The sequence below is a fragment of the Lampetra planeri genome, chromosome 22 (assembly GCF_965212315.1).
Source record: "Lampetra planeri chromosome 22, kcLamPlan1.2.h2, whole genome shotgun sequence".
Classification (NCBI taxonomy): Eukaryota; Metazoa; Chordata; class Hyperoartia; order Petromyzontiformes; family Petromyzontidae; genus Lampetra; species Lampetra planeri.
Window position 1 is genome coordinate 7,084,735 of NC_136128.1, and position 23,973 is coordinate 7,108,707.

The following is a 23,973-nucleotide window of genomic DNA, read 5'->3' on the forward strand; positions in this document are numbered from 1 at the left end:
GTAGAAGGACACCAGCAGTTTCTGTGTGATGTTATTATTCCTGAGGATTCTCAGGAAGTAAAGTCTCTGCTGGGCCTTTTTCAGAAGCTCAGTGCTGCTGGCGCTCCAGGTCAGGCCCTCCCCAATGTGGACTCCCAGGAAGCAGAAGTCTGCCACCCTCTCCACCAGAGGTGTGGACTCGAGTCATGTGACTTGGACTCGAGTCAGACTCGAGTCATGAATTTGATGACTTGCGACTCGACTTGGACTTGCATAACAATGACTTTGTCCCACCTATGAGATGTGGACTCGAGTCATGTGACTTGGACTCGAGTCAGACTCGAGTCATGAATTTGATGACTTGCGACTCGACTTGGACTTGCATAACAATGACTTTGTCCCACCTCTGCTCTCCACACAGTCCCCGCTGATGATTAGTTGTGGAGTGTCCGTTTTCTTTCTCCTGTAGTCTATTATGAGCTCCTTGGCCTTTGCGATGTTAAGGAGCAGGTTGTTGCCCCTGCAGTATGCTGTCAGCCGCTCCACCTCGTCCCTGTAGGCAGACTCATCCCCCCCAGAGATGAGCCCCACCACTGTGGTGTCATCAGCAAACTTCACAATGGTGTTGCTATGGTGGACGGCGGCACAGTCATGTGTGTAGAGGGAGTAGAGCAGGGGGCTCAGTACACAGCCCTGGGGGGAGCCGGTACTGAGGTTCAGGGCTGTGGATGTATGACGGCCCACTCTGACCCTCTGTCTGCGGCCCGAGAGGAAACTATGTATTCACATGCAGGTGGAATGTGGAATCCCCAGGTCGCCCAGTTTTTTCCACCAGTTTGTGTGGGAGGATGGTGTTGAACGCAGAACTGTAATCCACGAAGAGCATCCGCACATAGCTCCCCTGCTGCTCCAGGTGTGACAGTGCAGCATGTAGTGCTGTGGCCACGGCGTCCTCCGTGGATCGGTTCGCTCTGTAGGCAAACTGGTGGGGGTCAAGGTTTCGGGGCAAGCTTCCTATGATGTGACTCCGGACCAGTTTTCCAAAGCACTTCATCACCACTGGCGTGAGTGCTACTGGCCGGTAGTCGTTGTAGCTGGAAATGTGGGTTTTTTTGGGCAGGGGGACTATGGTGGAGGACTTTAGGCAGGGTGGTACAGTGGACTGTTCCAGAGACAGGTTGAAAATCCTTGTGAAGACTCCAGCCAGCTCGTCAGCACAGTCCCTCAGCACACGTCCCGGGACGCCATCAGGTCCCGCAGCCTTCCTCGGGTTGACGGCCCGCAGCGTGCGCCTCACCTCATGCTCCTCTACTGTGAGGTTTAAGCTGCTGTGGACCGTGAGGTTTGGTGATGCTGTCCCTTGTGGTGTCACCTCAAAGCGGGCAAAGAAGAGGTTCAACTCCTCTGCCAGAGCGGTGTCACCATCAGCAGCTCCGAGGTTGGCCCTGTAGTTGGTGAGGTGCTGGACTCCCTGCCACACCTGCCTGCTGTCGTTACTGTCCAGGCATTCCTCAATCCTCCTCCTGTAGTCTGCTTTGGCCTCGCGGATGCCTCTCTTCAGGTTAGCTCGGGCTGTGCTGTAGAGAGCTTTGTCTCCGGAGTTGAAGGCGATGTTCCTCTCCTTCAGCAGTTGCTGGACCTCCCGGGTCATCCAGGGCTTCTGGTTGGGGTAGACCCGAACGCGTTTGTCCACAGTGGCAGTGTCTATGCAGTTTTTAATGTAGCACAATACACTATATGTGAACACCTCCAGGTCCTGATGTTCGAAGACCCCCCAGTTGGTCCTATCAAAGCAGTCCTGCAGCTGCTGGGTGGCACCCTCAGGCCAGATGGCGACAGTTTTTGTGATGGTAGGAGCCGTTTTCTTGATGGGGGCGTATGCAGGGATCAAAAGCAGGGACAAATGGTCAGACTGGCCCAGGTGTGGTAGTGGTCTAGCCCTGTAGCCTAGTTTGATGTTGGTGTAGACCTTGTCCAGAATCTTAGTTCCCCTAGTAGCACACTTAACATGCTAGTGGAATTTAGGGAGTGCTGCCTTTAAGTCTGCATGGTTGAAATCCCCTGCTATAATCAGCACAGCGTCAGGATACTTGCTCTGCTGAATGCTAATGCTGCCATGTAAAAGTCCAATAGCTGAGTTAGCATTAGCATCCGGTGGGATGTAAACAGCAGTTATCATGACCACAGTGAACTCTCTTGGGAGGTAAATCGGCCTGCGTTTAACAGTCACATACTCCAGATCTGGGGAGCAGTGGCTGTCTACAGTCGCAGTGTTAGTACACCAGCTCTTATTCACGTACACACAGAGCCCCCCTCCTCTGCTCTTACCGGAGTCTACTGTTCTGTGCTGGCGCTGTGCTGTGTAGCCTGCGAGCTCAATAGCAGAGTCCGGGATGGATGAATGAAGCCAGGTTTCTGTGAGAAGCAGAATGCAGCTGTCCTTCACTACGTTGTTCGCTGTAGTCTTTAGCCTCAATTCATCCATTTTGTTCGCGATGGATCTGGCGTTCGTGAGAAATAGGCTGGGTAGCGGTGGTTTGAGTGGCTGCCTCCGTAGCCTGGCTAGCGCACCGGCCCTGCAGCCTCGCCTCTGTCTTCTCTCTCTACGCCGCCTTCGCCTCCTCCCCGCCGGGATGATAATCCACAGAGAGCCGGGCCTCCTCGCTAACTCCACTGGAATCTTGTGAAGACGGAGAAACTTGCTTGTAACACTCCTATCGTAACATAGTCCGATCTTAAGGAGATCGTGCCGGCTAAAGGTGTTACTCGCCCGACAAAATGAACACAAAACAAGACATAACGCGAACATAAACAACCATACAAGGCCCCGACCGGGTAGACACTGAGCTGCTACAACTGTGTGCGCCGCCATGATGGATAACGAATGCACCTCCCTGAATGCGCCCACAATTTTTAGATCTCAGTAGCTAAACGAAATTGAGCCTGGATAGTATACGAATTGGAGGCTGCCTGGGAATGTTCGGTGTGTTGCAGGCTTAATCGAGGAGGTAGCCAGCAGATGGCAGCATAGCAATGGTTATTTGATTGCATATGTGCAGAGCTTTGTTATCTTTTGGTATGCGTGGGATTTATCTGGATGCTGCCACGACTGAAACGGCATTGGGAGGCCCTCATCCAGATGTGGATTGAAGAAAAGGTGGAAAATTGTCAATTTGACTCTGATTTCATCTGATGTACCAACTGATTATTCAGACAGAGTTTGTCAAACATTATGATGCAGGATCCTCCTAATAAAAGAGCCTTGAGGCTCAGCGAGTCTCCCTTTGGATAAAGAGCACATACCAGACTCTATACGTAGAGCATGCATTTATGTGTGTACATTGTGTGTATATTTGACCTCTTTCGCACCATACGTAACCAACCGTGCTAATCGGAGGAGGGGGGGGGGGAGGACAAAAAAATTACATAAAAAGCAGTTAAAAATTAATTAGTTTTCCAAATAGATTTAAAGTGCATAGCTCCAGTAGCTTCCTAATATCGGAAGGAAGAGCGTTCCAGACGGCCACAGAAGCGCATCTGAAAATGCGCGATGCGGTGGCCGCCGTCTTTTTTCCGTGGCTTACCAAAAAACACAAGCGAGGATGACCGGAGTTCACGTGACGGTTCATGCTCCTGGGGGAGATCAGTGAGGTATTTTGGTTCATTTGTGGCAAGCACTCTGTGTGTGTGATGAGTGCGACCATTCCTTGTTTAAAATGTACTGCCGTTCACGTCCAGCCGCCTGCCACGTATATATATATTTATCATGGCAAAAATAACGAGCACGCATACACAACACTGAGATAACAATGATATGACTTGCATTCATATCGTGCCCAGAGGGTAACGAAATGTCTCATAGCACACAGGTGTTTTGGCCCAGGGCATCCCCTAATGCAGCGCTCCCAAACCTGTTTGACACCAGGGACCGGTTTCGTAGAAGACAATTTTTTCACGGACTGGGGGGGGGGGGTCATCATTGGGTCTTTCCCCCTTTTCAAAGAAGCTCTCCAGCGACGTTTGTTTTTCTACTCATTGTGGCTACTAGGGGTTAGAGCTTGTGGGCTCACCAACACTGTGACTGGGACAAGTGCGCAGTGCGGGGAAGAGGCGCGGATGGAAGTGGTGAATAATGAAACAATGGGGGCGGGTTTCACGCGCGGACTCACCGCTCTCACCTCCTGCTGCTGTGCGGCCCGGTTCCTAACAGGCCACGTGACCGGTAGGGTTGGAGACCCCTGGTCTACCGTGACCCCTGCCCTAATGGCAGATTGTACCTGTGCTGCGGAAGGTGAACAAATCATTAGCAGTAATAAAAAATAAAATTGGCACATTTGGACCATGACTGTAGCACATATTCCCCAGTCTCTTTGAATAACACCACCGGATCTTTGACGTACACTTTGGCACAGACGGTGTGTTAACTAAATTAGCCAAATGCCGATACATCTGCACCCTTTGTACTTGCGGTACTGGCTTCTACCGACGTATGGCTGACGATGATTTCGTGCACCAAGTATAGTTTTACATTAGGGTGGCCGAGCCGGATAATTGTGTCAGGAGTAGCGGCGGAGGGTATCACTGCGATGATGCCTCCCTCGCATTCGTGAATCGTTCCATGGTTCTCTTCCGGGTGACCACAGTCACCGCAAAACGTCAGAGTCTTGAATTTAACCTTCGTGTATTAGGTATCTGCATCTGCCATGGTTTGTGCAGATTGTGGCTGGAGTACTGGAGATTCAACCGTACTTGCTGTACCTGCAGGAAGTCATGATCGATATCAATGAAATCAAGACCAGACTGAATCAAGCGTTCAGCGAAATGAACCGCGCCATCGGTGAGTCACGGCAAGACGCAACGGACTCAAGAGAGAGATCGTGAGCACTTCTTAAAAACAAGCGCTGCTACGCTCACGGAGGATATTCTTAGGTTTTTTCGGTAAAGTCACGTAGGTAAAAAAATTAAATTTGAAATTAATAAAAGTAAAATAAAATAAAAAAAATAAAATAAAAATCACGACGTTTTGGAGGCAAGACAAGCTTCCTTATTAATTTTAATTTTTTACCTGCGTGACTTTACAGAAAAAACGTAAGAATATGAATCCTTGCAGTCACGAAAGCTTCAAATCTAGAAGCTCAGGGAGGAGTTTCTTTCCCTGCACAACGCCCACTCGCCATACATCAAGGATTATATGAATGCCAAGCAGCGGAGATGCAATGTCATAATTTCATCGATTGAAGTAAATTCTTATGCTCTCAATACGCGGAGAGTATTTTGCATGAGAGAATCGATTGTTTTCTATTTGTATATCTTGTATGTAATTCGTTTGTCGTGACCCCCTGCAGCCACTAGGAGGCCCCTACAGGTGCACAATAATCTGCAGCGAATTTTCGAGCCCTCGTGAACCCCGAATCGTAACAGTTTGAGGGGAGGTGATTTGTGGGAGATCTACTGCAAAGTGTCTTTAGATAAAAGTTTTTTTTTAAATCACATTTTTCAAATATCGACCGATAGACAACAAAAAAATGCATTCGTAATCGTATTGATCAATCATCATCAGCCGTGGTCAATCCACTGCTGGATGCAGACATCCCCAAGCCAACTCTATCTAAATATTACACTGGTCAACAAAAAAAAACACATTTTTTTCTGGCCTGGACTTTTGCAGCTGTTTTCGACTAATTTCAAGGTGCTGATTCCAAATCTGATCTCAGATTTGCTCTATCACACCTCATTTTATGCTATCGGCATACCCCATTTTCATTGATTTTACCCGAAATTAACTCTGTCACTTATGATTGCAAGTTGTTGCGAGTCAGTGACTGCTTTGGTGTTAAAATATGATGCTGCATTTTTAGGGTAGTGTGTTTATAATATCATTTTATGTAGATATCCACATTTATTTAATATTTTTCTTCTGCAGTTTTTTTTGAAAATGCAATATTTGATATCTCAAAAACCTGATGTGATAGACAAAAACTGATGCCAGATTTGGAATCAGCACCCCAAAATTACCTTAAACCCGTTGGAACACCTTATGCCAGAAAAAGTGTGTTGACCAGTGTAATTGACCACAGTATTCTGTGTGAATTGGAATTATAGAAGGTGCAAATATGGAGAATTAACTGGCAACACAAGTTATGAAAAAAGCGTCTTGAAATCAAACATATGATATTGAAATTAATGCTTTAAAAAAATGTACGTGAATTGAGGGGGAATCATCTGCAAGAGGTGTAAGCAGTGCCATCATTTTTTAAACCGCGTCTAAAGTATTGTATGTATCTTCTTGGTTCTTTCGGTAAAGTCACGTAGAAGAGAAGTAATAAAATAATAAAAATAAAACATATAAAATAATTCTCACGACGTTTCGGCCACAACGCAAGCAGCCGTCCTCAGGTGAAGACCAGGTCTGTCGGGGAGACAGCGTCTGAATGCTGTCTTTGATTATGTTTTATTATTTTATTATTTCCCTTCTACGTGACTTTACCGAAAGAACCAAGAAGATGAATCCCTGCAGTCACGAAAGCTTGTATGTATGTTGAACTTCTTTTGCACCGTACTTAGCCAACTGTGCTAATCGGAGGTGCGGGGTGGGTGGGTGGGTGGGGGGGCACGACAAACTCAACACAAAAACTGAGTTCTAAAGAAATAGATGTGATTTTGTTTTTTTGTGTGAATCAGATTCCACCGTGGCTCAGAGTCGACCACAATGGAGAGAGGTCAACCAACCTCGTCCCCTCCCCAGAAGTAACGTACGTCTGCTGCAAACACGCACACACCCAGGGCTCATCCACAATACAACACAAATCACCAATGTTTAGTATTTAGATGGCACAAATTTAGCAACATGCAAACTAATCGCAAAAAATTAATGTTTTGTAAAAAAAAAACTCCCCATGCAAGCTTTGAAACAAATTCATTGCTTCTAGATTTGAAGCCTTTCTTGACTGCAAGGATTCATACTCTTAGTTATTTCGGTAAAGTCACGTAAGTAAAAAATGAAATTACAATAAAAAAAAAAATCACGACGTTTCGGAGGCAACACAAGTCTCCATCATCAGGTGGGACCGTCACAGCCAGATTAGGCAACACAAGTCTCCGTCATCAGGTGATGCAGCAAATCTGGCTGTGACGGTCCCACCTGATGACGGAGACTTGTGTTGCCTCCGAAACGTCCCGAAACGTCGTGATTTTTTTTTGTATTTAATTTTTGACCTACGTGACTTTACCGAAAGGACTAAGAGTATCAAAATTCATTGCTTATTTGTAGAGCCAAAATTGAAGGTGGCCAACCGGCTGGGTCAGAAGTCAGAAGATCGAGCGTTGAGCTGGCACTGCTGAGGGCCTGCGTTTCCTTGAAACTGGGTCCTCAAGTGTAGCGACTTGATGTTTCGAAGTCAACTCGCTACACTTGAGGACCCAGTTTCGAAGTCAACTCGCTACACTTGAGGACCCAGTTTCAAGGAAACGCAGGCCCTCAGCAGTGCCAGCTCAACGATCGATCCTCTGACTTCTGACACAGCCAGCCGGCCGGCCACCTTCAATTTTGGCTTTACAAATAAGCAATTAATTTGTTTCAAAGCTTGCATGGGGAGTTTTTTTTTTTACAAAACATTAATTTTCTGCTTTTAGTTTGCATGTTGCAAAAATTGACTGTGCAAAGAAGAATTGCATTTGTTTCTACAATTCATTTTACTAAATTCCAACACCGATATATAATTCATGAATTATGTTTGACCGTCACGTGACGAACCTCACTGTCACGTACAGAGTGAATGAGAAGTGCTATCCTCTACTGTGTGTGGACCAGAGGTCAATTGAAGGAATGACAGCGGTAGAGGACACCACGGTGGCTATGAGATGTTAACTACCTCGCCTGGTATGCAGGAGGTCGGGGGTTCAATCCCAACCCTGACGCCTGCTGTATATTTTTAGTTTGCATGTTCTCCCCGTGGTTGCGTGGATTTTATTTTCCTCTGGATCCTCCGGTTTTTCCCTCCACATTAATTTTGATTTTTTTTTCCTACGAGAAATGTGCACGTGATAAGCCACTGCTTTGAGCTGTCATTTGTGGCCAGGTCGCTTCTGAAAAATAAGCTAATAGCTCAGTGGGCTTTACCTGGTTGCTGTTGTAACGTTCAGACACATCCCACCTGGACATCTCTGAAAAAAAGCTTCATAGCTCGTATAAATACATATTCTTATTCTGATTCTGTGTGAAGCTGGCCCAATTGTACTCATGTGCTATTTTAGCAATGTCAATAAATAATGTGTACATGTGCTTGCGCATTACATTTGTACATTTGTAACGCCAATGCATATGCTATGTTTGTGTGTTGGCGTGTTGCGTTAGTCGTCATCTGATTCCATATGTCGGTGCACGTGTGCCATTTATATTTCTAGCGGCAGCATCTTGTGTGTGTGTGTGTGCATCGGCAAGTCATCTCGGTCATCTCAGTCAGTCGACCCATGGCACCTGGGTCTGTCCCATGACCTCCTGCCAGCGGGCGCTCGACACTTCACGTGGCCTTAAAGTGCACTTAGCCTGGCACAAGCGCCGTGGTGATGTCACCGCCACTTAGTGGCGATTGGCGGTTGTTGTTGCATGTCCATGTGTTTGTCTTTCAAGTAAACGTGTGAATTACTGTTGTAACGCTGCGATATAGCGTGCGTGGGTGCTTGCGTGCGCACACGTCAGACGGACAATTGGGTTCTTGTACCTTTAAAAGAAAAGTCGTGCGCTACTTCGCTGTTTAACGAGCACAATCTTGCAGGACTATGAAAATGCGAACCAAGGGAATGTCAACGACCCTCTGCTGGTCGGCTCCAGGTCTCCACCGGTCAGTCGCACTCCGCCCGGTCATGGGGTTCGGCACCCCGCACCCCCCCCATCTCCATCAGAGCCCCACAGCCTTGAACGACGCGACGCAGTTGACATCACCGTGATGTCGTCTTGGGGACGCTGCCGCACAGTGGCTTAACGGTTGGCACACTGGAATCGCAACGCAGAGGGCGCCTCTGAGTTGCAGCCACTACGTCTGCAAATTTGCGCGCGTTATAAATTGAACTATTTTATTATTAAATCCGACCTCCCGGGGTGACACCACCCGATTAGCCCGTTTGGCGACGCACGGTGCGAAAGAAGTCCAACGTGCATCAGTGACAAGTTTCTCAAATAACCCCCCCGACCGCCTCTGTCCGCCCAGCGGTATGATAGATGGGTTCGCCACCGATAGCCAATCGGCAGGTCCGGCGTGGTTAGGTAAATCGTGGGTACGCTCCCAGCCCCTTCCGAGGCGAGTTGGCCAACTGCAAGAAATTGCAGGGCCGCGCCTTTACCGCCCGCCTATAATTGTGCGACGCCACGACCGAATTGGGCGCCACGGGTTCCCCCGCCGGTGGCGTTTGACACGGCCATGCAGCGCCAGCATGTTCGCCCGCTAACCGCCACGGTTCGAGCCCCTGGGTGTGCCCCCCTGGCTAATGCTGGAGGCCGCGTGTTAACTCTAGATAATGATAATAACACGACGCACCGCCCGCTTGGCAGCGGCCGTTAGACATCCATCGACGTCGTTCACAACAATAAAGGGAGTCTGCCGTGTTGCGTCTAAATCACGTCCGAAAAAGCAGCGGTGACCTTCGCGATGACCTCGCGCTTTGTGAGAGTGACGCGAATGCGCCGAGTGTGCTCATGACGCAGTGTTGGCACGATTGCTCTGTCGGTTGGAGACCACGGCTAAATGTTTATTTCCTCACTTCCTTTCACCGCAGTTATGGAAGACCAGGTGCTGCCGCGTGACGTTCGTCACCGCGTGCTTACTCGTGATCTGCCTCATCGTGGGACTGCTGGTGTGGTGCTATCTGGCGAGAACCTCTTCGGCACTCCAGCCAATCACGGGGCCAAATGAAGTCACCGAGGGCGCACGACTCTTGCCAATAATAAGCCAATGAAACGTGACGACGGCAAACGACACGAATGTGCAGCGGAGACAAACGCAGTTACACGTGTCGCACACGCTTTCGAGGATTCGGCTGCTGTAAATGTCCACTTCGTTCGGCTGTCATCTGTGGCCAGGCCGCTTCTGAAAAAGAGCTGTATGGCTCGGTGGGTCTTAGCAGGTAAAATAAAAATGGTTTAGTTGAGTAGTTTAGAATTCGGCTACACAGCGGGCGGGCATTGCTGAGTTCGTGGAACCAAAACGGGGTTTGGGCTGTCTGTGATTGAACCAGACTAGCAGATGCAGCGAGTTGATGGCATCAGCCCAGTCACATAAGGGGCTGTCCATAAATGACGTCACACACCTAGGGGGGGGGGATCAGACATTTGTGACGATGTGTGACGAGGGGGGGGGGGGTTTGAGAAATGTGACGTCACATCGAAATGCGCAACTTTAAATAAATATAGACAACACGTTCTACTTAATTAAATAGACTTTTTAATAAATGTTTTCTCCTACAACATCAGAGTGCAGCGCCACATTAAATACGCACTACAATGATAATAGTTTAAAGCGATTTGAAGCATGTTTTTTTTTTTTTGCGGGGGGGGGGGGCAGAGCTTTGTGACGTCATATTTGAAGGGGGGTCTGACTTTTTGTGACGCCGTGAGACGAGAAAGGGGGTCAAAAATTGTCCAAAATCGCGTGACGTCATTTATGGACGGCCCCTAATGACTACGGGGGGGGGGGGGGGAAGGCCCCATAATAGCGTTTTTTTGGGCTAGATCGTGTAAATATATAAATGTGTCGTTAAAACCCGCCACCACCCGACACAGCCAACTAGTAAGGGTTGTCACGTAAACAGAACGTGCCAATTCGTCACTAGTACAGCACTAGTGTGTAGTGTATAGTGTAGTGTATAGTAGTGTGTAGTGTATAGTGTAGTGTATAGTAGTGTAGTGTGTAGTGTATAGTAGTGTAGTGTGTAGTAGTGTATAGTGTAGTGTGTAGTGTATAGTGTAGTGTATAGTGTAATGTATAGTGTAGTATACTAGTATAGCAACACCGGTGTGTTGGAGAGCCAAGCCACAACATTTACAATCCGAGTACAAAGCCCCATTGTCAAATTTTCGTTTTCATTCAATTTTGAAAGACTCCAGTTCTGAGAATTCAAGATATTGATTTACCATGCCTGCCACTTGACACACACACACACACTTCTCAGGAGTATGAAACAGAAGAGAGTAAAATAGGTCACGACGTAGGGATTTTTAGAAGTGCTTCTGTAATGTCGACTTCTGCGGGCTGTTCTCTAACATTGGCCGATGCAATAATACTCTGCAAGAATTGTAAATGGATACTTCACTTCCACTTCGTGACATAGTTGGTCGTGCTGATTGCACTGTGCTGTGGCTACACAAAAAGGCAAAATATAACCAATGAGGGCAAAAAATGTAATGTTTATAGAAGTGATGATATATGAGCATGTAAAAAAATGCAGAGCCTTTAGCATTAATACCGCCTTATTATGTCCTAGCTTTACTACACGGGCTTCGCCCAGGATTTGGATTCACCATGCCCGGTCCCCTTTGTCTCACCAGTGGCGATGTTCACACACCACACCAATTACTCGTTTGAGGCTGAGTCGATCTAGGGGAGGCCCAGGACCGGTTCAAATAATCGTCACCGGTGGTGGCCATGAGCGGGATTCGAACTCGGGTCGCCGGGTTCGTAGCGCAGCGCGCTAACCACTACACTACAATGCGTTACGCTTCCACATGCGCGGGTCACATGACAGATTTGACGTCACAACTCACTTGCCGTGCAAACAATCTCTGCATTATTAAGCTCCCCCCGCCCAAAACAAATCCTAAAGTGTATTTTTATAATTTTTGCATGGTGTACAGTCTGCAAAGTACCCACATGGCAAATTTAATGCGTGTTGCATGTCGGGAAGTTCGCTAAACATTTTGAACAGACACATAATCACAAATATCCCTTTTATATATATGGAGATTGATTGATGATGATAAACAATACACAATTATTATTAATTGTATTCCTATGTTGTTCCTTGGTGCCGAACATATTGAATGGTTTAGTTTTAGGAAATTTGTTCTGTAAAAAATAAACGTAATTTCTCGTATATTGAACTACCTGCAAATACCCGGCATTGCCCGGGTATGTGAGGCTATCCCTTGTGAATGTCGAAGGGGGAGGGTTATCTCAGTGGTGTTACAGCAACTGTCAAGAATTTTCTGTGACACAGGGTCCTGTAATAACATCAAATAACAGGTCCCTGCGGGGTGGGCTGGTAGGAACGAATAACCACAGAATATAAACATAATGTATTATTACACTTGTTTAGCCAGGAAAGCCTCACTGAGTGTAAAGGTTTTTGTAGGGTCCTGCCAAGTGTTTGCAGTAGGGGACGATGCTGCTACACCTAATCGGACGATACGAAGGGAGAGTTTGAGGCCTAGTTCTAGGCTTTAGGCCTAGCTGTAGGCTTTAGGCCGCTGTGAGTTAATTTTTAATTTAAATGTTTTAATTATTAATGTAAAAGCTTTAAATGTAAATGTTTTTATTAAAAAAAAACATCAGGGAATGTAACATTGTTAAACATTAACTCCCTTTCACACGCGCGGGGGTACGATACGAAGGGAGAGTTTGAGGCCTAGTTCTAGGCTTTAGGCCTAGCTGTAGGCTTTAGGCCGCTGTGAGTTAATTTGTAATTTAAATGTTTTAATTAAAAGCTATCTCAGGGAATTATAAGGGAATGTTACACTTGTTTAGCCAGGAAAGCATCACTGAGTCTAAAGGTTTTTGTAGGGTCCTGCCAAGTGTTTGCAGTAGGGGGCGATGTTGCTACACGGACGGACGGACGGACGATATCATCTATTGTAGGCTGGTTCACTTCGTTCCTACCAGTATTACCTGCCCCCGCAATGGTTTTTATTATGACACGCTTTCTTTTAACTCTGTCTGTTGTTGTTGTATCCTCAAATCTTGTAACTCAATTTTAACCCACTTCCCAATGTGGTATCGACTGCAAACTTGGTATACTTATGTCATACTGATGGCAATGCTATATTATATCATAAAAACTAAAACATATATATTTAAAAAATATATATATATGTTACTAGCAGGAAGTACCCGGCGTTGCCTGGGTCTTAAAAATATTTCAAAGCTACTCTTAAAAATGTAACATCGGTGCGTACTGACTGTGGTGGCACTTGCTTTGATTACAGCAGTGCATACTGTGGTGGTAGCTGCTATGATTACAGCAGTGCATACTGTGGTGGTAGCTGCTATGATTACAGCAGTGCATACTGACTGTGGTGGTAGCTGCTATGATTACAGCAGTGCATACTGACTGTGGTGGTATCTGCTATGATTACAGCAGTGCATACTGACTGTGGTGGTATCTGCTATGATTACAGCAGTGCATACTGACTGTGGTGGTATCTGCTATGATTACAGCAGTGCATACCGACTGTGCTGGTATCTCTTATCACGACAGTAGCACATGCTGATTATATATCAGTATTTATGGACTGTATAGCACAAAGTACTCGCCTGACAGAGTGGCGTGGTGAGGCGTAGTCCCGTGCAGAGCCTCCGGCCTCGCCTAGATTATCTAGCCGGCCGAGGTGGCAGGTGTCCAGTTTAATACTATGCTATTGGATGTTCTCTAATACAAACATTTATTGGACACCAGATTGAAACGTGTCCTCCCTTAGTAATGGAATCGTGTATACAATCAATACATACAATACTATCACAATAAACATATCAAATAGATACAAGAACCGGGTAGGGAATGGGTGAGGTGGACGGGAATGGGATGAGATGAGTTGCAATGTTTGTAGGGCACACACTCTAATCATATTAATGCCTCTTGATGGTCTGAAGAATGAGGGTGATCAATGTCAACGTTGGAGATTGAGTGAGCCATGAAATGTGAAATTCGAGCCGTCCTCCCTCTACGTTTGAACCACGTCGGTGAGACTTATTTAATGTCAACCACCATGTCGCTGTGCCCTTTGAGATTGACGTAATTTGTGTTCGCAAAATTAAATTTGCAGAACTGGAGCGCTGGTACAGTTGTGAGCGCGCCGTGCTACGAACTCTGATGCCCGAGTTTGAGTCCTGGCCCACAATGGCCGAGCCAGGAATTTCAGGTCGGGGGTGGGGGGGCAACCCCTCCAGCAATGAAAAAGGATAGAGGAGTTGTTAGTGAGTAAGGACTTGTCCCTTTTCTTTCTTTTCGAACCGCGTCGTGTGATCAGCATCGCGCTCGCTGAAGGTGTTGATGCTTTCAGGGAAGTCGTGTGCTGTATACACGCAACTGCGCACAATTCTGAGTCACTTATAACTGCTTTTCCGTTACCTATTGCCAATTATGGACTCAGACTATTGTCCTATCATCTCATAGAGTCCCTGTCACGTGATAATATGCTACACAGTGGCAGTGGGAGTCGCAACATGCCGATTTATTACTAATAAACCCCAATGATCCGATCGAAATTAGGGATTTCGATCGGATCATTGGTGCTGGCCCATGGATAACTCGCCGACCACAGTGGTGAGTGTGAACTGAACTGGATTTGGCCCCCACCAACCCTGTGACCAAGCGAGGCTGACCAGCGTGGTGAAGTATTATCAAATAACCTCTCGCCCTCCCATGACCTACGGAGGGTGGGGAGAGGCCATCATCCATTGGTGGATTTAGAATGGTTGGAATGCATTTAAGTGTATTTAATTATTGTGCTGATTAAAATGGGATCTTTTTTTTGGCAGTATCAATGTATGAAAAAATAAGAATAAGTTTGACCCTTTCTGGCAAAAAAAACTGGTGTTAAGATGTTCAATCACCAAATATAAACCTTTTGCAGGGAATCATGCCCGCATTAACCACACGTGCTTGTGAACATACAAACAAAACACATGCTCGATAATAAATACATTGATGTATGCATTGTTTGTATGTTAATCACAAGTACGTGTGCTTAATGCAGACATGATTCCTTGCAAAAGGTTTCTATTTGGTGGTTGAATATCTTAACACCTGTTTTTTTGCGGGAAAGGGTAACCCCTATTATTGTTTGTTCATATTGTGCTGTCTGAAATAACTCTGCTGTTTCTAAACAAAATACCAACAGGTGGCAGTGGTGTGCTATTTCTTTTTTTAAACAAAATACCTCCATTGCAACCCATGCCATGTTCATAATAATAAATAAATAATCTATGTTATTTATGGTGAAGCAAAAGTCCGCTGTGCTCATGTCCCATGGTTACACGGCGACCTGAGTTAAGGCGCAGGTGAATGAAACGGAGAATGCAAAATCGCGGGGAACAACAAAACATCGTAAACATGACCAGAGTTCACTTTAAACCCGAGCCTAAAGAAGAATACAGACACGCATAAAGGCATGCAGATATAACCAACACGTACATATAAGTTACGGCAAAAAAAAAACTAAATGACAACGAAAATGTAACAATTATTTCACGTTTTTATTTCGAGAACAAAGATAGAACAACACATTGCAACGACATAATAACCAATCTTGATTTGAAGCTTTCGTGACTGCAGAAATCCATACTCTTTGGTTCTTTTGGTAAAGTCACGTAGGTAGAAAATAAAAATATTTTAAAATATTTATTTTTCTTCTTGGTTCTTTCGGTAAAGTCACGTAGAAGGGAAGTAATAAAATAATAAAAATAAAACATAATAAAATAATTCTCACGACGCTTCGGCCACAACGCAAGCAGCCGTCCTCACCTGCTTTGTGGCCGAAACGTCGTGAGAATTATTTTATTATGTTTTATTTGTATTATTTTATTACTTCCCTTCTACGTGCCTTTACCGAAAGAACCAAGAAGATGAATCCCTGCAGTCACGAAAGCTTTAAATCGAAATTTAATATTTATTTTATTTTATTCCTACGTAACTTTACCGAAAGAACATAATAAACGTTCCACAAATTGATGTTCAGTGCTTCATATACCGTATTTGTCCACCAGCAAAGCCGACAACAGGGCGTGAGCGAGGGCACCAAGTGGCTATACACAGTCTTGCTTTGTCATGGACTCTGCCAACCTGTGTTTGATTCCCAGCCACGCTGGTGGTGGCATTGAACCTACCCCGGGCTCCACCTTGGCCCCTCCCCCAGGGCCGTCCATGAGAGGAGGTGCGGGGCCCGGGGCAACCCCCACTGTGTAGACACTCACCCCCCCCCCCCCCCCCAAGTGCGGGGCCCGGGGCGATCGCCCCAATTCGCCCCACCCTAGTGACGACACGCACTCCACGCAACCCTTCACCAGCTCACACTGACCAGCCGTGGTGTGCTCATACGACCCTGGATTTGGATGTAAAGCATTCGTGACTGCAGTAATTAATCTTCTTGGTTCTTTCGGTAAAGTCACGTAGAAGGGAAATAATAAAATAATAAAAATAAAACATAATAAAATAAAATTCTCACGACGTTTCGGCCACAACGCAAGCAGCCGTCCTCAGGTGAAGAACAGGGCTGTTGGAAAGACAGACCTGTCGGAAAGACAGCCCTGTTCTTCACCTGAGGACGGCTGCTTGCGTTGTGGCCGAAACGTCGTGAGAATTTTATTTTATTATGTTTAATTTTATTATTTTATTATTTCCCTTCCACGTGACTTTACCGAAAGAACCAAGAAGACGAGACCCTGGATTTCATTATTTTTTACATCACTCTTCCTGTGCACGGTTCCGCAGGGCCTGAACACGCCAAACGGCCAGCAGCGAACTTAACTTTCGAACAGAAACTGAGCGTAAAACACATATCATGAATTGTACAAGGTTGTTGTTATTATCGTTATAAGAAGTTGGGAAACGAGCCGATGGGAGAGACTTTCAAAGTGCATCAGTGGGAGGGGAGACGCATACAGAGAAGTGTGTTGGTCTGCTGTGCGGTGGTTGTACACGGTGGGGATGAAGTCAACACGTAGGCTTTCGCGCCCAATGTTAAGATTCGTAATTCCCTTTTTTTGTTGTTGGGTCAGATTTGCACGAGTAAGGCCTGCGTCGTGCACACTCCTCTGGCAACCGCCTGATGGTGCTGGTTGTAGTCTACCAGCAAAACTGCCCGATTATTAAAAGTGGAATTCTCCCCGACACGTGGTGCTGCTGAAGCAGCGATGATTTGGCGTGTTTGTTCACGTGATAACTTTTTTAGTTGGCCGTGTCGGTTGGAGGAGTGTGTACGGGACACATTTTACTTGGCCGATCTGACCCAGAAATCGATTATGAATCACAGTATGGATGAGACAAAAGTCAGGAATGACTTCAGACTGTTGCATTACAAAGTTTCTATATGATAATGACAATTTAAAATAAGTATGTTGATGTTTAAGCTCACACATTTGTGAGCACAAATTGTGGGCCCTCTCCTGAATATCTTGAAAGTGGTGAACATCTTATTTTAATTTATATATCGCCTTGACCAAGGTGCTAAACAAATAATGAACTACTTGTACAGCGGAAGTGTGATGAGACGAGTTGAGTTGACGAGGATCGTAGTACATGAGTATGATGATGCATGAAATAAACGTTTATGAATTTGGTAATGAGTGGTTAATGATGAATGAGTGTGATGAATGGGTAGGGGAAGTAACACGGTGGCTGGATGTTCACTACCTCGCCTGGAATGCAGGAGGTTGTCGGTCCGATGCCTCTGACGCCTGCATATTTAGAGTTTTCGTGTTCTCCCCGTGGTCGCGTGGATTTTTCTCCGGGTCCTCTGGTTTTTCCCTCCACATTTAGAAAGATTATTTGGCCGCTGTAAATGTACACACGATAAGCCACTCGGCTGAGCTATCATTTGTGGCCAGGTCGCTTCTGAAGCAGAGCTATGTAGCTCAGTGGGCCTTTCCTGCTAAAATAAACAATACATATAAATACAGTTGTAGTAAGCGAAGCAAAACAAGGGATGAGTTTTAGGGTAAGAACGAAAAGTGGACGGTCAAGCTGATTGTCGGACGTGTAGGGGCACTTTGTTTCCCGTGCAAAGGGGGGCCAGAAGCGACAAAAAGTCACGGAATCGAAACACATCAGGCGTGTGGAAAACACGGCACCCACAAAGCGAGAGAGTGGGGGATGTGCACAGGGAGGAGGAGGTGGCGGTGGCTGAATTGAAGGTTGCCCGGGCGCTGCCCAGTAAGGTCGCAACCGGGTACCCGATACCCGTACCCTACCCGATACCCGGCTACCCATACCCGGGCCGGGTACGGGTACCCGTTTGCGACCCTGGTGCGGCCGGGTACGGGTAGGCCGTGAGTCACCGGTGAGTAACCGTTTGTCACTCATTTCGGGTAGGGTACGGGTAGGGTACGGCCGGGTACGGGTACCCGTTTGCGACCCTGGTGCGGCCGGGTACGGGTAAGGAATCAAACCCCGTTTGCGACCTCTGGCGCTGCGTGCACCAACCTCTGCTAAAGACTTGCCCCCTTTCTTCCTGTGGCAGGCCAGGGCCATCAATCATCACCGACGAGCGAGGCGGGGTGGGTGGGTGGGTGCCCAGCAGTGCCCACGCTCTCCACCGCCTCTTCCTCCTCGTGCTGCAACACATTCGTGGAATTTTGTCTGCGCCTCTCAAGAAGAGAAATTCGTTTCGCCGTCGTGCGCCGGCGACACGGAGTTTGCGCTCGTCGCACCGACGCTGCCAGTTCCAGTGGCTTCCCAGGGGAGAGTTTGTAACGAAGGCATGCTGCCAAGATGTGATGCTCGCACGAGGAACAGCGGACACTGGGACGGGGGGGGGGAAAACCTGATTCGCAAGCGGAAAATGACTGCAAGCGCGACTCCGATTAGCACGGCTGGCGACGTGCTAAACTTAAATAGACGCTTAAATAGACGCTCCAAGCCTGGGGTGTGTCATTCAGACTCTGTCTTCTCGACAGACCTGTTCTTCACCTGAGGACGGCTGCTTGCGTTGTGGCCGAAACGTCGTGAGAATTATTTCATTATGTTTAATTTGTATTATTTTATTATTTCCATTCTACGTGACTTTACCGAAAGAACCAAGAAGATGAATCCCTGCAGTCACGAAAGCTTTAAATCGAAAAATAAAATCAGCTGCAAGAAGTTGCGCCACCGGTTGTTAACATTCGAGTAGAAAGTCTACTTCGAAGCGTGGACCTGCTCGACGGATGCGTAAGCGACGCGTTTCATCACGTGCCGCACATTTGTGAACCTACGATTGGTTGTGAATTTCCTTGTCACGTAACCACTCGCCCAGATGCGGGCAAAGCAGTCGGAGGCAATGATCGAGTCGCGCGATTTCGAGAACGAGTGGGTGGGCACAATTCATCAACTCGGGGCGTAGACCCAAGCTCGTTTTACGGCATGTATCTTCAAACACCAACTTGAGAATGTCAAACAAACCGTCGTCAAATTCACGCGATTTCGAAGGGCAGAGTTGGAGGCGCGACTGATCGCTGAGGTTAGCACACCAAACAGATCTGAGAGATTGAATTTAAATCTCCCTTCCTCATCTTTGTTCAGCGGTTACCGAATTGCACTTATATCATTTTTCATGGTCATCTCTTTTGAAATGCGTTTTTGAAAAAAAACTTATCGGGTGGCTTTTTTATATATATAAACACGAACCGTGCTTAAAACCAAAATATATTTGTATTGTTATCCACAAAAAACACGAGATTATAATAAATCCTATCGGACCCATAATCGAAGCTGCATTGCAGGATGCAAACCGCACCGAAACAGCAACCACTACGCATTCTACACATCGTGCACACTCTGCCAAAACATTGATTCTTGTGGGGTTTTTTTTGGTATTTGAGCACATTTGACATTCTTTATTTTGCTTAACGCCATGCGCGTATGAACGCCATGCACCGGTACCAGTGGTGTCAAGATCGGCCTCTGTGGAAGAGGCTCGTGAAGGACGCTGCTGCTACTGGGCAGTTGGAGGCAGTCGCCCTCCAGCAACAACGGAGGGCAGAGGACCGACGCTCACAACAACGTGCGAAACGCCGGGACAATAAAGCACAGCGAGTTGGCACAGTCGGGGGCACAGGTGGTGCATCGGCCAATCATCTCAGTCGACCCATCGCACCTGGGTCTGTCCCGCGACCTCCTGCCAGCGGGCGTTCGACACTTCACGTGGCCTTAAAGTGCACCTAGCCGGGCACAATCACCGTGGTGACGTCACTGCAATTAGTAGCGAGCGTCGGTTGTTGTTGTTGTGTCCCTGATTGCTGCCACGTCCTGCAGGGCCAACGCGCACTCTTTCAAACAGGTCCAGACAGTGTTGAACTTTCCCGCGTGTTGTGTACGTTTCCATTTTTTTCACTCCCCATCTCCCTGCGCCACTTTTTTTTACCATCATTATTATCAGTAACGCACGCGTTCATTGCTCGCGGTAAAACGTCGCGTGCCGCTGTAAATTTTCTTTTTTAAAACAACCGGTCACATCACCTGCGGGGAGGGTTGCCCACGCAGACCACGCAGCCTCTACAGAGTAAGAACCACCACGGCCCAAGCAGAGACGCACCGCGCGTCTCTCTCTCAAGAGAGATGTTTTTTCTCGTGTGTGTTTAAAACGCAGCGAGGCTCACTCTCTTGAGTCCGCATTGATGTGCCGCGGGTGCTTTTCGCGAATCGCCTCCGACGTTGTCACACCGCGGGAGGATCCGGGCCAGGAGCTATCGGACGTGCGACTCCGAAATTCCGCGCGTTTGTCGCGGATTTTAGGAGTCGTCGCGGGTTTCAGCATCATTTATTTGGTATAGCCCTGTGAGCCATTCGGCTCTTGAATCGGGTGCAACCGCAACAAACAAAAACATGAACAAGAAAACATCTTAAAGTGACTATGTGCAAAAAAAAAAATTCCAGGAAAAAAACTGCAAAAATCTTCCAGAAAAAGCACCGTACACCAACGCTCTGTGCAAAAATCCCAGTGGAGGGTTTTCGATATATTTTTTTTTTCCCTCCGTAACTGGTAAGTCAATATCTTCTTGGTACTTTCGGTAAAGTCACGTAGAAGGGAAATAATAAAATAATAATAATAAAACATAATTATGTTTTCTTTTTATAATTTTTTTCTATTATTTTATTATTTCCCTTCTACGTGACTTTACCGTAAGAACCAAGAAGATGAATCCCTGCAGTCACGAAAGCTTTAAATCGAAATGTAAGTCAATATTTCACGTTTACCGATCTTTAGTTCATGTTGGATACATCTAATGTAATACATTGGGAACTTAATGTACGTGCGAGCAATGTTGTTTCCCGAAATAAGCGACTTTGTTTGACATCGGGAACTATTTGTCCTCTCTGAAACGTTTATCTGCGTGCGCCAAATTCAACAGCCCCTTTTGTGTCTTCACGTTCCAACGTTTTCCAATCGGCATTTTTTTATTTTAAGAAGAGAAGGAATGGTAAACCGGGAGAATTTCTTTAGAAAAATAATAAGTGCGTCTCGGATGCTGTTGAACACGTCCTGTTGACCGCAGATTTTTTTTAAAGATATTTTTTTCGATATTTTATTTGAAACTTTCAACAACGGTACGGATGCAGCTATAACCGGAATACGCATTCGTCAAATGACCGAAGCACACGGACATAGTCGCAGCGTTCTCCAGCTGTGTGACCGAGGATAATACGGGGACGCGGAGTGGAGTAAGAGACAGGATGGAATAAGGAAGGGGTTGTGAACAATGGAGGAGCAAAACAGGCGGGTGGCAGGGTCAAGTCGGATTTGTTTTGTTTAAAGAGGCGGGACTTCCAGAGATAAGGAATGGACCTCATTTTCAAGGATGACCTGGGTCACCAGAATGACAACAAAAAGCAACACAAATAAAGTAGAGCATTGCAGCGAAGTGGAAATCATCCCAAAAACAACCGAACGTGGGAAAAAACGAAAATATGTCGCGCCAACGTGAATCGATGTTAAATCCTAAAAAAATTCCCTGCAGCGTGAGTCGAAAATTATCGCGTGATGATGCCACGCCACGAGTAAGGACGTGTAAGTCGTCCACGCGACGTCGACCAGGGTGTATATTACAGCCCTCGTCTCCAGTGTCACATCTACATACAGCCAAGGACATGGTGCTGAGGGCGATATTCATTAAGAACGCACCGATTAAGACGATGGCATTAAGCAAAAGCAGTCTGATGAAGAACACTAATAGGTTTAACCCTTTCTGGAAATAAAACAGGTGCTGAGATTGATAATCAAGGTTTTTGGGTCAGATCGCGTAATTTATAAATGTGTCGTAACCCTCCACCACCCGACACGGCCAATCAGCAAAAAATGTGTCACGTTTTTCAAAGGACAAAATAATTCACTTTTTTAGCCTACCGGTGTGTTGAAGAGAGAATCAACACCGGTGGGCTATAGAAGTGAATTATTTTGTCCTTTGAAAAACGTGACACATTTTTTTACTGTTTGGCCGTGTCGGGTGGTGGAGGGTTACGACACATTTATAAATAACGCGATCTGACCAAAAACCTATGTTATGAATAATATTGGTCGCGAAAGCCTGGCAAGTGTTAAGGTGCTGAGATGTTCAAACACCAAATAGACACCGATTGCAAGGCATCAAGTCCGCATTAACCACACGTACTTGTGGCAAAACATGCAAACAAACACGCTCTGATAATATATGCATTATCCTTGGTTCTTTCGGTAAAGTCACGTAGGAGGGAAATTATATAATAAAATAAATATATTATCCCTTCTACGTGACTTTACCAAAAGAACCAAGAATATGAATCCCTGCAGTCACGAAAGCTTTAAATCAAAATCTATGCATTGTCCTTGAAATTCATTGGCCTGCACCAGAGGCAAAGACGATGCAAGCATCTGATTTTGGCTGGCCATCGAACAAAGATGGCCACTGCATCGCGTGGCGCTTTCAGAAGCGCTTCCGTGGCCGCCTGGAACGCTCTTGCTTCCGATGTGAAGAAGCCACCGACACTTTGAAATCAAGTCCGCATTAACCACGTACGGTGCGAAAGAAGTTCAACGTACGTACGGACACTGCGACGCCACCCTATCAACTTTGGAGCGCACTTTTTTTACGTTTGTGCGGGGAATCGAACTCGGGCGGTCGGGTTCGTAGCGCAGCGCTGACCCCCTTACACCACCCGCTCCGCACTTCAACGGTGGCACTTTTGCTCTCACTCACTCGACCTTGCCCCACGAGTGCATGAGAGTTCCCCAACAAGTCGACGGCTTCCACTTGCATTAGTTACGGAGTTGGAGGTTTTTGTTGTTGGTGCTGGTGCTGCTGTTGTTGTTGTTGTTATCAAACATCACGGTGCAACAGCCGCGATGATCTGAAAGAAGGAATAAGAAAGAAAAATAACCACCCCACGAAGAGATGCCGCGACTCTAAGGTAATACCAATCGCATTTACACTCCTGTTGATATGCAAATTCTTTTGTCAAGGCGCTCTTCCCCCTCCAACCCAGCTTAAATATACGCTCCAAGTCTGGTGGTGTTTCATTCAGACGCTGTCTCCCCGACAGACCTGGTCTCCACCTGAGGACGGCTGCTTGCGTTGTGGCCGAAACGTCGTGAGAATTGTATTTTATTATGTTTTATTTTTATTATTTTATTATTTCCATTCTACGTGACTTTACCGAAAGAACCAAGAAGATGAATCCCTGCAGTCACGAAAGCTTTAAATCGAAACATAAAGGGGCCCTTGGTCGATCACAACCGAGCGAGGTTTCGCGAGCATGGCGAAACCTGCACGGAGGTCGCAAGCAAACCACACGCGCAACGGAAGAGGCAGAGCGCAAAAGAAACGGAGGCGTTGGGGCTGCGAGACAGGACCATGCATTAAGGTAGTAGTCAAAGTAGTGGGCCCGGAGATTGTCACAGCAGCTGCTGCCAGAGAAATGAAATGCCACTGATGTTATAGTATACACTTCGTACGCTCGGTTCTGGGTGGTCTATGCAACTGGGTTTGGCGATGATGCACTTCTGTTAACCCAGCGACGTAAAGGGTTGAGTTCGAAAGTCCATTCCGAGTGGGAATTTTG

The 23,973-nt window shown here is 46.5% G+C and overlaps 1 protein-coding gene across 3 annotated transcripts in view; it reads left to right on the forward strand.

Moving 5' to 3' along the window:
* LOC144724957 (uncharacterized) overlaps positions 1-9,947 on the forward strand; it is a 32,780-nt gene extending 22,833 nt beyond the window's left edge. For 2 of the 3 annotated variants that reach the window (XM_078604302.1, XM_078604301.1), the window contains exons 9-12: positions 4,744-4,816; positions 6,661-6,731; positions 8,754-8,819; positions 9,751-9,947. In XM_078604302.1, coding sequence (XP_078460428.1) covers positions 4,744-4,816; positions 6,661-6,731; positions 8,754-8,819; positions 9,751-9,930 — 390 coding nt within the window. In that variant the 3' untranslated portion in view covers positions 9,931-9,947. Of the gene's footprint in view, positions 1-4,743; positions 4,857-6,660; positions 6,732-8,753; positions 8,820-9,750 lie in introns of all 3 variants that reach the window. The other variant, XR_013586599.1, reaches the window with a different exon arrangement.
* The last annotated feature ends 14,026 nt before the right edge of the window (positions 9,948-23,973 follow it).